At 34.9% G+C, this 13,239-nt stretch overlaps 1 protein-coding gene across 1 annotated transcript; it reads left to right on the top strand.

Moving 5' to 3' along the window:
* The first annotated feature begins 10,754 nt into the window (after nt 1-10,754).
* LOC128180477 (putative nuclease HARBI1) lies at nt 10,755-13,143 on the top strand. Its single transcript, XM_052848596.1, has 2 exons — nt 10,755-11,131; nt 12,802-13,143. Exons 1-2 carry the CDS (start codon nt 10,916-10,918, stop codon nt 13,141-13,143), a joined length of 558 nt encoding a protein of 185 aa, XP_052704556.1. The 5' UTR covers nt 10,755-10,915.
* The last annotated feature ends 96 nt before the right edge of the window (nt 13,144-13,239 follow it).

Genomic DNA, 13,239 nt, shown 5'->3' on the forward strand with positions numbered 1-13,239 from the left:
TACTGCCGTCGTTGAATGTCTCCGGTCCATCGTAAAACCAGGGATTAACGAAAATACCCAAGATGAGTGGTCGTGGGACCCAAACTAAAATCACAGCACATTGCAGGAATTAATGGCCGCTATGATGTCGTGCCACTTTTTGGTGACGTTCATCTGTGTCAGGGCTGTTCTGCAGACAGTGAAGCCCCTTGCATCAAAACTGCAGAAACATGATCTGGACGTGTATGAAGCCGGTACATTGATAACCGATCGTGTTGAGAGGGTGAAAGAGATGAGAGAAGGAGTAGATGCTGAGTTTGAAACGTGGTATGAAGATTGCAAATGAATCGCTAAAGAGCTTCAAATAGAAGTGAAGGTCCCGAGAACATGTGGTAGGCAAACACAGAGAACAAATATCGGTAGCTTCTTCACATTGGTTGCACCTTACCTATCACCTCTTGTGAGGCCGAGTGCTCAAGCTATATGCGAAGTACAATGAATGAGGACATATTGTCGTCACTAGCCCTCATGCAGTTACATCATGCAAGAACTATCAATGCCAGTGAAATGTGCCAAAAGTTTGGGATGCAAAACAAAAGAAGAATGTTCAAGTCCTGCATCTTGAACTACTAGATCCGATAAGTCGGTTTGAAAGATTTTCACTACTGTTCGTACAGTAACTTGTATGCAGTTGCATGTTCATCCACACTGGCCACAAAGAACTTATATCCACCGTAAAAATTATTTATCTCCACTGTAGCAGGCGTTACATGTAAGTGCTAGTGTGGCGGCCATAAAATTACAGTTATATTTACTTTCTGGTCTTTCGAGATCATAAGTCTGTTGTAATTCAATGATTTTGAAAACAGAATGCCGCTAAAGCCGGTGCTCTGGGGGCACTGGCAGTGTGGCAGTGTGGCATATTTCAGAACTGTCAAACAAACATGTACTAAATAAAAAAATAAAAAAAATAAAAAGGTTCTTATTGTGGAGGCCTCCACGTGGCTAGAACTGGAAACGCTGATATTTGATTAGCGGCTTACATCCAAATTTCCTTGAAATAAGGTTGTATCTTTTACAATGCATCAATATGTTGGTAGGCTCTGTCGGACCCCCCCCCCCCCCCCTTGGGAAAAATGTCTGGATCCGCGCCTGAGACGTAGCAATTACATGCGTACATGTATATTGTATTAACAGTCATTATAATTAACACATACCAATTTCGTCATGGCCTAAACTGCCTCCACTTTACATGTCATGTAAATGAATCAGATATCAATGTCTCGCAAATTTCTTATACAATTGCGTTAAAATATACAGTTTGTATAGTATATACAACTAACCGTTTACTGATTTTGTAACCAGCTACAATCGTTGTGACCGAATAACCAGTTAACCGGTTAGAAATTGCCCTCCCTTGTAATTAGATATATAGACGTCACCCTGTTCTACATACATCTATCAATCAATATTGAGTTGTTACGTCATGCAGTAGTGAGGTTCACGTCATATAGTTATAAATCATTACATTAAATGGGTTTGTTTTTTGTTATTTTTTTTTTTGTTAATTGGATATTAAAATTCGGCTTCAATTTTAACTGTTAATTAAACTATTATTTATATTTTAATTTCAGATACTTTGTTCTCCTCCGTAAATCAATAATCATTGCATAAGTAAAAATAATGCTCATAGCACCATTTTAAAGTCAAACAAAATAGATAGAAACCGTAAAATAGATTCACCACAATGAAGTTTGCACTCATTAGATAGTATTTATGTGACTTTTTTGTGATATACTCATGTTAATTATTGCAGTTTTTGTAAAAATAATGGAAACAATTTAGATATGTGCACGTTTTATAAATATATCCTTTGATGCCTTTGTACCCATTAATGAATATCAATGTTATATACAAATAGAGGATATCTATATTGTGTGATTTTATATTTGCTTTATCCAACGAGTTGAAATGGTGTATATATTCGCGAGGCTTGCCGAGCGAATATAACCATTTCAACGAGTTGGATAAAGCAAATATAAAATCACACAATTATAGATGTCCTATTTATCTCATATGAACAGTATTTTTTAGTTTTTGAAATGTTCCCTAAAAGCGACGATTGATTTTTTTCTTTTCTAATCGATGGTGCAATGCGGCGTAAGCAGCTGATGTAACCTTGCGCTGCTCAAAATAGTGCGTATTTGAATTAGAAAGTTTTTCGCATCTGAATATGAATTATCACTGAAATAGACTTTGTTCTAAGTTTTTGTTTTTCGCTTATTTTGAATTAAGCCTTACAATTACAAAAGAAATGTTGCATATTAGATTTTAAAAATTAGATCGCGTGACCTCATTACTTTGAAAAGTTACGAATGCCAATGGATTTGAATGACTCAATTACTAGAAACATAATGTTACGAGATGTTGTTTATTTGCGTGAAACAAAAACCAAATTCAAAACAATTCAATCAACTGGAAGTTCATTATATACATGTAGCTGGATTTTATGTTCATTTTGATTTCTTGGCTGGTGGTGGCTGGAAGTCCTGGGATGCATTTTGGTAAGTGTAAACATTCATATTGTTTATGTGCAAGATTGCCCCTGCAAACAGCGACTGTATTTTTCGTTGTAGACAATATTTTGGACATTTCTTTTTGTTTTGTAACTGTAATTTCGGAATAATTGTTGATGGAATTCACATTTTTGTGGCCAGTAACTTGCATTATGTCCGTTGGTGCTATATTGTTTTCCCTGAGTTTTTGGACACAGTATTTTCTCGTGCTTGTGTTCATGAGGCGCTTTCCAGAATCTGCAATTTGTGGACATTTTTCAATCATTTTCCCCATAATTTTCCCGATTTTGTTTATTCCAAGCCTTTGTTTAATGAACCATTTATCGCTTTTTTGTCCGACAATGGAATAGTGCGGGTCGCAATATAAAAAGGATCGTTTGGTTCACAAAACCCCTGTGGTCTTAAACTTGCATATTTCTTATAAACTTCAATTGGGTTGTTTTCATTCAAATGGGGAACTGAAAATATTTTGCCAAGAACTGTTCTTGTGTCACGCGTGTTAGCACCGGTGCGCGTTTTTGTTTGTCTCTCATAATGCTGTAAATATTCTGTGCCATCACGGTTTTTATGTAATGAAATATCACCCCAACAGAGGTTATAGTGTTCCTGGTGTCCACGCAACCCTAAATGGATGGCATTGTTAAACCATACCGTGTTCAACAGCGACTGGGGGGAGGTAACTCCTAGAACTCCGGAGTCATAGAGAATATTAATATCGTCGTCAGATAACGGATCTGCTTTTTGTGGCCTATTGCCCTTCCCTTTTTGTTTAAGATCTTTTTGTTTGGCTTTCAGAGCTTGTTTGGTGGCTGTAAATATATTATCAGGCGACTGCATGCTGCTTACTTCGTAGTGGTGTCGTCGAAGGGCTCTATCAATACTGGAAATCATACTTCTCAATGATATCGGTTCAAACTCCTCTCCCCGCTTTTTCCGAACGCTTAATATAAAATTGGCAATAAACACATCTAATTCTGTAGTAAAAGAAATTTTGTAGAATTCACGCATTTCATTTTGGAACGAAGGAAAGAACTGAACAAATTGACATCATACAATGTTTTTTCTCAATGTGTTTTTGGTTTCTTTATCTTGAATGAATTTTTCAATTTCTTGACTCTCGTAATGAACAAATCTTGACTCATTATGATTTGACAAGTTTTCTTTCAAAATGTTGGCATTATCATCATTATTTTCTTCTGAAAGCTCTGCTTCAAATAATGCACTCAAAACTTCTAAACGCTCAATTTCGGAAATTTCTGAATCAATAACTGGCACTGGCGTTGATTTATGGGTTTTCTCACCTTCTGAAACTTCACCAACAGCTGTGTTTAGATTTTCTTAGCTGTCAATGTCTTGAGTTTTCGATAATTCATTGCAAATGACAAAAAAATCTCCGTATTTCTTTTCTTCACTCATTTTCCAAACGCCATCAAATTATTAAGCAGAAGATTTTTGATAATTGATTGTTACGTCATTTTCACGAACGTGATTTAGATCCAATTATTCATATTTTTTCATAATTTTATTATTTTTTATTAATATAATTCTTTTTAAAATTAATTTTTGCATACAAATGTAAAATAGTAATGTTCAATACAGCTCCACTTAAACTAGGTCATTGAAGCGTTGAAGCGAGGGGCTGTGTCAACAGTAGTTCCGACCGGAAGTATTTGATATAGCATCACCCGTGTGATATAGCAAAGGTTTATCACACGGGTAATATACACCACACGTATGAGATAAATGGTTACTATCTTTTTCTATATTGTCCGTTGTGCGTTGCCTATAACAAACATTATACATTTCTAACTTCTTGAAAATCGTTACCACTTTTGATTTGAAGCTTTTCTAAGATAAGAGGAGTCTAACTTGTAAATTTTATGACCTTATCTTTCACCGAGGTTTTATGGGAGGAGCAAAATATGCAAACAAATAGCCAAATCTTCTTCTCTACTCCCTAACGACATGTGGGAAAAACTATTTGCATGGTTATGAGATCCATGAAGCCTTCTACCAAACTTGTTAATTTCGTGGCCCTTCGGTCAGGGCTTCAGACCACATGGCTGGGACAATAATAGCCATTTAAGGAACGTGTATTTAATCTAAGAAACTATTATTCACCTCTCCGCTTTTATGTTTTACAGAACTGAATGCATGGTTATGATGTTTGTAAAACCCTCTATTTAAATGGTGAAATTCACGGTTCTCTCGATAATGAGTACAGGCCCTTGGGCGAGGCCATTATGACCATAAATGAAAATGTATTTGATCTAAAAAATCCTCCTTACTTCCAAAGCAGGAAAAAAAATCTTTATGAATGCATAATTCTGATGTCAATGAAGCCTTTTACCTAAATATATCTTCTTAATCTAAATAGCCATTGTATTCAAGTGAATGTTAAGGTCCCTGTTAATATTACGAACCGATTCTTCACGTGCTCAGGAAATACCTCAGGTACATGTATATCATAAGTTTTCCATTTCACTCTATAAAGCTTGCATGAACTATATATCTATCAAAGAGAACGCAACATTCGTTTCACATTAAAAAATGATGACTTTACACAACTTCTTTTTTAAATGTTAATTATTGTCAGTTAACTTTAAATATTTGATATCTGTAGATTTTTTTAAGGTTAAAGAATGCATAATGTTTTTTAAGACTACACATCTCGTTTGTAGTCAAATGATGTCATCGATGTGTCCTAATCTCAACCTATCTAAAATGCAATTGACCATTTCTGTGTTGCTTAAAAACAAAGCCATTTCAAGTTTACAATATAATTTAGCAACTGCAAGGTTGATTAACTCTTTACAACTTACTGATCTATGACGCAATATATGCTTATTGTTCACGTCATAAATTATGACGTTATCTTTTCCCCGTAGGCACATATCTAGCGCATTTGTAACTTTATTGAAAAGTAAACAATTGAAATGATTGAAAGTTGTACCTTTAATCGATTTAATTACAGCTTCGAAAGGGGGTGGGTTGGGGAGTGAGAACGATAATGATAGCATTTGTATACATTAGCGATATGAAATTAATTTTTAAAACGCTATTCCACAGTGTTTCTTTTAAAATTCAAACTATATTCATGTATTTTACTAAAATACGTAAAACTAAATGGATTATTTTGCGGTAAATCGCAATTGTGCAGAATGGAAAAAAAATGAAAAAAACTTTCATTTATTATCACACATTCACATTTCTCAGTTCTCAATTTCGATGTTCTCTGAACTCGTTGAATACTGATACGCTTAACATTCTGCTATATACATGCAATTTCATTTTCATTAAAGTATTGTTTGTATCATAATCATTTGTTCATTAGAATGCTATTCAACCACAAAGGTAACACGACTAATTGATACATACGCATAAGGCCAAATAAAAAAATACCCGACCGTCCCTATTTTTTACCCCCGACCGTCCCTATTTTTTACCCCCGACCCTAAACTTTTTTTTCGCCAATTTTCAAATTTTTCCGGAATTTTCCCAGCTTTCCGTCATCGGCTCCATTACCACAATAACGGCCTCCAATTAGTGTGGGAACATTTTATAATTAATTCCTATCAGTTGATTAATAAAAAGAAGATAAATCAAGAACTTTTTGTACCTTGTGTACCTCACAATAAATAAATTAGGACCAACCTAGGGGGTGACATGCTCGCTTTTTGATCGGTAATTTTGCCGGAATTTCCTTCGAAAGAGATGTTGAAGTCACCCTGTATTCTGAGTTAATAAAACCCATAGGCCAAAAAAATGATAATTATCAATTTCAAAAGGCGTTTTCACAGCCGCAGTTAACCCCTGTTGTGATAAACAACTTGCGACTGTCTTATCTATAGGAGCCAAGATAAATACGGGTGATGCAACCACATGCTGTGCGTCGAAAATTACAACCGATGTTTATTTCTTTTAGTGTTTTTATTATAATTAGTTTGTAGCTTGTAATTAGTTTATAACACAACCAAATTAATGCTGAAATAATCATAAAACAATATGTTAACAGTTATTTTCAAGATCCTCTGCATAACGGTTGTAATTGGGTCAAAGGGTTGGACTAATACCTCCAAAATACACCAAAATACAAAGACTGATTTTATTTGTCATTAAGCTTACACAATTGCAAAACATTTCATATATAAAATGTATGAATACATCAAAAAAATCAAATTCAACAAATTGGATAATTAAAAAAAAAATTATATTGTTGTTTTAGATTTTAATGACTTGTTTCTTAAAGACTTAAACTTTGTATATCATTATTAGCATTGTGCTATTGTCAAGAAATGGAAGTCTCTCTAATTTCTCAAGCTTCTCCCTATTTTTCTGATAGATAGAAGTTAAACTCCCTAAAATTTTGCTCTAATTTGGGCCCTAAATTGAATTTATATGGAATCTGCAAGGTAAGAATAATTTTTTAAAATTTAAAATGAGAAATATTGAGATTGACCTTTGTAATTGAAACGAATAGAAAATATAACAAATCATAGCATTCTGAATCAAGTTCGAACCAAATAAAATGAACTCTGAATCGTCCAAACCTTTTAGGTATATAATACTGAACATTTAATACTTTTTGTTCATGTTGTTTTTAAACAGAAATCATTCTTTTTTATGAATTTTTTATTTAGAAAAAAATGTGTCATAGTAATAAAAGTTAAATGCTCTCTACCAATCTTAATTTAGTATATTTATCTCACTAAATACAAAAGCCATCTGCAATGCAGTGCTAGGTACATGCAGTACTAAGAGAATCATTCTATACATTTCTATATAAAAAAAAAAAATCCCTACCTACCTACCCTTATATTTTTTCAGACGTTACCGAAACCACACATATTTTTTTATTTGGCCTAAATCTCAAAAAGGCAACTTTAGGTTACATTATCACACTTCTTATCGCATTTACGAAATGAAATATTATCTATGGGTTCTAAAGCAATTATTCTGGTGGAATCATTTTTGTTTTTGTGGTTTCAGCAGTTAATTACACTGAGATCTAACTTCCTGCTACTTATCCAAAAAAAAAAAAACCCGCATCGAGAGTATTGATAAATAATTGAAAATGAATAAACCCAGTTCACATGCGACAACAACAATTCTCTCATTCTTCTTGAAGTTGGTGAATTCTATGATATTTATTGTAACAAGCATTGCTGCACAGATAAACATTACAGACGGCACACCCATAACACGTGTCTTTCCTTTTTCTTGGGGCTGATACAAAGCACCGCTTGCAGTATGACCTGCTTCTACCCAACCTGACAAATATATGGTTTGTCAAACTCTGAAGTTTGTGAGTTGGTTTTGGTTTCTTTCTACCAGAAAAATTTCCAATCAGCTCCTCTGCTAATGCTAATCGGGAATCCAGTTGACCATATCGTTTTTTCCTTGACCGGCCACTCTCTTTGAAAATGATGAAGGCATCACTGATGGCTACATTGATGACGAAATGCAGCAGTATTTCCACCACTTCCGGCTCTGTCTGCCTATGCTGTACTTTGATCGTAATTGATCAAAAAGGTCAACCCCCCGAAAATAGGTTTGGTAATTTGCAACAGACTGGGGTCTGCGAACGACAACAGTAGACCCGTTCTTGAGTCTCCGTGAGACGGGGGCACTTTCCTGTAGCGGCGAAGAATTTGTGGCTGAAACAGCCACAGGTCTAGTATCCATCCAGACAGTCGCCGTTAAATTTCCATCCTGTCTATAAATATATTGAAACTCTGCTTAAACTTACTTAAACCTTACCATTTTGAGTTAATCACTGGAATAGTTGTACATCAATTCGAAATTTATAATTAACAAATACGTGTACATGTATTTTGATTAGTTACGTTTATACCTTGTGAGAAAATCTCCTTTCTTGATTGGGGGAGCGACTTCAGGTCACTTGGAAAACCTTTTCTGTTCCTTACAATAGTTCCACAGGAGAAGAGTCTTTTAGCTAAAAGAACTCTAGCAAGGCTGAACGATGTGAAGAAGCTGTCCAAAAATACATGAAAATTCTTTCCAACCAGACTCTCTGTAAGTCTTTCTACCACGCCCTGGCCTAATGTAATGCTCTGTCGCTGACCACGTGCTCTTCCCATGTACATTTCGAACTGATGTCAAAAACCAGAGACACTGTCGCAACGTAAACATACTTTTAGACCCCAGCGTACAGGTTTAGATGGTATATACTGGTTTGCCTATAATAAACACATATTTTATCATGATTAATCAAAATGTCATTTTATATGCTTTAAAAGAAATAGCTTGCTTTATAACACATATAACACATGTTCACAAATATTGATTATATAGAGGCCTATAGGATCTTCAATAATGACTTAATTTGATTTCAAATAATAAGCCGACCGTATGGCGGCCTTTGTATGCAATCATTTCCTCGTCAATAGTTTGGAACTGCTGGGGACTTTAGGAATTGCTTATGTTTAGGAAAATCAAATCCATCAATTCGCGGATCTTGCACAACTGGTCGTTGTCATCAGTAACTGAGCTACAGTGTAGATACTGTGCGAGTTTTTCGTAGCGTTTACTGGCATGACATGCTGAAAACCGGCGTTTGCCATAAACCTGTTTGTACTCCAGTAAAGCTTATAGCCTGGTAATTTGTTAATGCCCATCAAAACCAGCTTTTATCTCTTTAATTGTACAATCGTACCATTGTGGATCATGACCTGTAATTTAAATATAATTATACATACATCGACTCTCTATGCACGTCATTAGAAATGGAAATTGAAGCTCGAATCAATATATGAATTATTTGAAACAATATTATTTTAGAATTAATTTAAGATGGAATAACAAACCTAGAAAGAAACACTCAAATTACCAGTAAATTATTGGATTATGAAATGCATAATTATAAATAAACTGTAGATATGTAAAATGAGCGAACATTTTGCAGTGTGGGTATAAAAATGAATATCTAAAAAAAAATTCAGTAAATTACAGCAAAAGCACCTGCGGGGTTCGAACTCGAGATGTACGGATCACAAGCCCGACACTTTATCTACTCGGCTATAGAGTAAGTCGCATACTTTGTCGAGAAAACCCTTTTAATAAAAAGAAATGTCGTTTTGATCAGAGGGCAGCCATTTTGTGATAATGTGTTATTCCACCTTAATGTAATATTCGTGAAGGAGAGGGGAAAAGGGTATATGTAAATTAACTTCCCTCTACTCAATATCTCAAAATTAAATGAAATTAAATAAACGATAGACAGAAATGGGTTTTGTAAATAATTCAAAAGGTTTTGGATTAGGGTTTTTGTTTCATGTCAGACATATTTTAGCAATAATTATTTAGGTGGTAAAGTACTCTTTTTTACAATTTATGTGATAGTCACAGCCAATCTGATTAAAATCAGCTGTTCAAGAGCGGTAGCGTATCAGAACAGCTGATTTTAATCAGATTGAGTCGCAGCGAGAGAAACGGGGGAGGGGGCATCATCTTTGTGCGTTTTGTCACTCCCTCCAGTAGAATGATTTTTTTCAGAATTTTAAACTGTTGTTCGTTTTTATTGTTTAACATATTAATTTTAGAATTATGACGACGCATTTGTGTTGAAACAGTCAGTAATTATTATGAAAAAAAATAGGAACGCATATGATTAGGAGAAAATATACAGTATTATGATTATAAAATACCGTGAAAAAAGGAATACTGTATTTTACTAAAGATCGCTTTCAAATTGCAAACACGTAGACGGTCCCGCCAAAACCCTAATAGAAGAATGTTCAAGAATTAAGAATATAAGACTTCAATTTCTGTAATATTGATATAATTCATGAACCTTCCATTGTTTTGACTAATATGTATTCTGCTCAATGTGTCTCGATACTATTAGTTTTATGAGTTTTAATTTAATATATAGATTATTTCAATCATATCTACTATCCTGTTATCTCCAAAGAGAGAGAGAGAGAGAGAGAGAGAGAGAGATGGGGGCTTTTGATTAATAACAGTAATGTACAGTATACATGCATAATTGAGCGTATGAATGAAACTTGTCATCTGCTTATAATTATATCATTTATTTCTTACCATTTTGTCTTTGCTGTTTAGCGGCTTATTTGTTTGTTTCTGTCGTCAATAACCTCAAGCATTCGGAATCGAATATAAGATTAAAGAAGTCTATTTCTTTTGCGTCTAGCCCGAGATCATGTTAAGGTCCAGTACCCATATTTACTAAAGTTCGTAGACGTAGACGTAGACGTAAACTTAGACGTAGCGTACGTTTACGTCTAAAACCGTATTCACAAAATGACGTTGACGTAAAATTACGTCATAATCGGACGTAAATCTACGTCTGCTCTATAGGTACGCGTATCTTATCAAACATGGCAGCGATTTTGTTTACACTTGCGAGAGAGAAGAGTCTGAGACGTCAGAGAGTTTTCCGGGACCGGACTAACCCCTTAGATGTCTTCAGTGACAGAGAACTGATTTGCCGTTATCGATTCCCGAGGCGAACTATCGCGGATTTCATTCAGCAGGTGGACAGAAGACTTTCACGACCTACTAACAGGTCCCATCCTCTGCCTGTTGGATCTATGGTAAGTAATTTCGCTGATATTGAACCCGATGTATTTCTAGTTGCAGTATAATTTTCACCCAAGCATTTCACACACCCCCCCCCCCCCCCCCGGAAAATCCGAATGTATACATTCGTCACCATGATATTGATATGATAAAACACAATGTTACACATGGTCTCTGGTTGATTAATTACTGACAAACAATGATTACTGTCTTTTACAATTATCAATCACGACCCTATCCAACAATTTACCAGGAATCCCAAGCATTTCAACCCCCCCCCCCCCCCTGTTTACAAACAAACCGATATGTATACATTTACTGATGAACAATGATCAGTGTCTTTTATGAATACCAATTTTAACCCCACCCCCCCCCCCCCCCCCCCCAGTATGTACATAGCGATATTCTTGTTTTACGGGTGAAACTGTGTTAGGGGTTTTGAAACCTATTTTAAAAATATTATTTGAGATATTTCATATTAATTTTTCAACGAGAATATCTTTGCAGAGAAAGGATATTGGATGAATATATGAAATTGCATTGTTATTATCTGTAACATGTTGTAATGCATTGTTATAGACGACAAGGTTCAGTATAAAGGCCCTTAGGGGTACACAGTAGTTCCACATACGTGAACTTATTAACAGTTCACAGTTTTACTTCCTAACTTTTAGCGATATGCGTGAAGTCTTGAATACTTCTATCTGGACAATGTTGTGTAATTACATATAACAGGTATATTCAGTCCAACCTGAGCATATGTGACTGCATACAAATGACCATAAAATTCCACCTACACGTATAATTCTTTCATTTATAAACACACAGAAAATTAATTTATAATAATAAGATGTTTGTTATTTGAACAACAATGCACAATTCAGGACATTTGATAATTGTTATTCCTTTGTGTCCTCATTAAAATTACAAGGGGTATAGAAATTTACAGCACAAGAGGCCCATGGGCCACATCGCTCACCTGAGCAACACTAGGCAGGATAAAATCAGCTTCATTGAGTCATAATACAAAATATCTGGACACTGTGGTATAATACATGTAGATTCTATACAAAAAAATCTGTTTCCCTCTGGATATTCTTATATTTACTGGTATAATCAAGTCCCTTTTCTAACACGATTTTATAGTCGTGTCACATTCAGCATACATGTACATTAAATTCTGAACCTTTGTGAGGCCCAATAATCATCCAGGGGCCAAAGTGTAAACAATTTTAAAGAATCAGCAATATATAAAAATGCTATATAAATAAGTAAAAGCATATATAATAACATTTCAGTTTTTGTGAATAATTAAATTGTTTTCTTTTGTACAACTGAATTCCCTTTGTGGCCCCACACTACTCCTAAAGATTGTGATTTGAACAAATTTGAATCTACACTATCTAATATTCTTTCACAAAATTTACAGCTTTTCTAGGCAAATGTTTTTCAAGAAAAAGATTTAAAGATATTTCTCTATATATTCCTTTGATAAAAATTGTCTCCCCCCCCCCCCCCAATAACCCCATCTTACCCCATGGTAATCATTAATTGTCCAAACAACTATTCTATTGTAGACATTCTGTACCAAAGAAAATTCAAAAACATGTATCTATATTCATTGAAACTTTAATTTAAATTTGAATAAGCAATAACATTAACACACAAGAATTAATTTTTACAGGTGTTGGCAACTCTTCGAGTTCTGTCCAAAGGAGACTTTCAGTCTGAGGCTGCTGACATACATGGTATTTCTCAACCCTCGTTCAGCAGAATGTTTATGGGAGTCGTTGATGCCCTGAATGCCAGCCTTGACAACATAATTTTTCCGATGGGGCAAGAGGAAATTCTTCGGACAAAGGAGGAATTTTTGAGGGTGGCAAACTTCCCCAACGTAGTTGGTGCCATTGATGGAACTCTGATTCCAATCATGGGAATGACTGGAGACGATGAGCATGTTTTTGTGTGCAGTAAAGGATTTTATGCCATAAATATGCAGGGAATCGTGACGGCTGACCTGAGGTAAATAAAAAATAGTATTTTTAAGTGGACAATCAGTGAAATTACTATGTTGGGTCTATAAAACTATCAACATTTTCTTAATTGTTTCCTTATGACTGCA

The sequence above is a fragment of the Crassostrea angulata genome, chromosome 4 (genome assembly GCF_025612915.1).
Source record: "Crassostrea angulata isolate pt1a10 chromosome 4, ASM2561291v2, whole genome shotgun sequence".
Taxonomy (NCBI): Eukaryota; Metazoa; Mollusca; class Bivalvia; order Ostreida; family Ostreidae; genus Magallana; species Magallana angulata.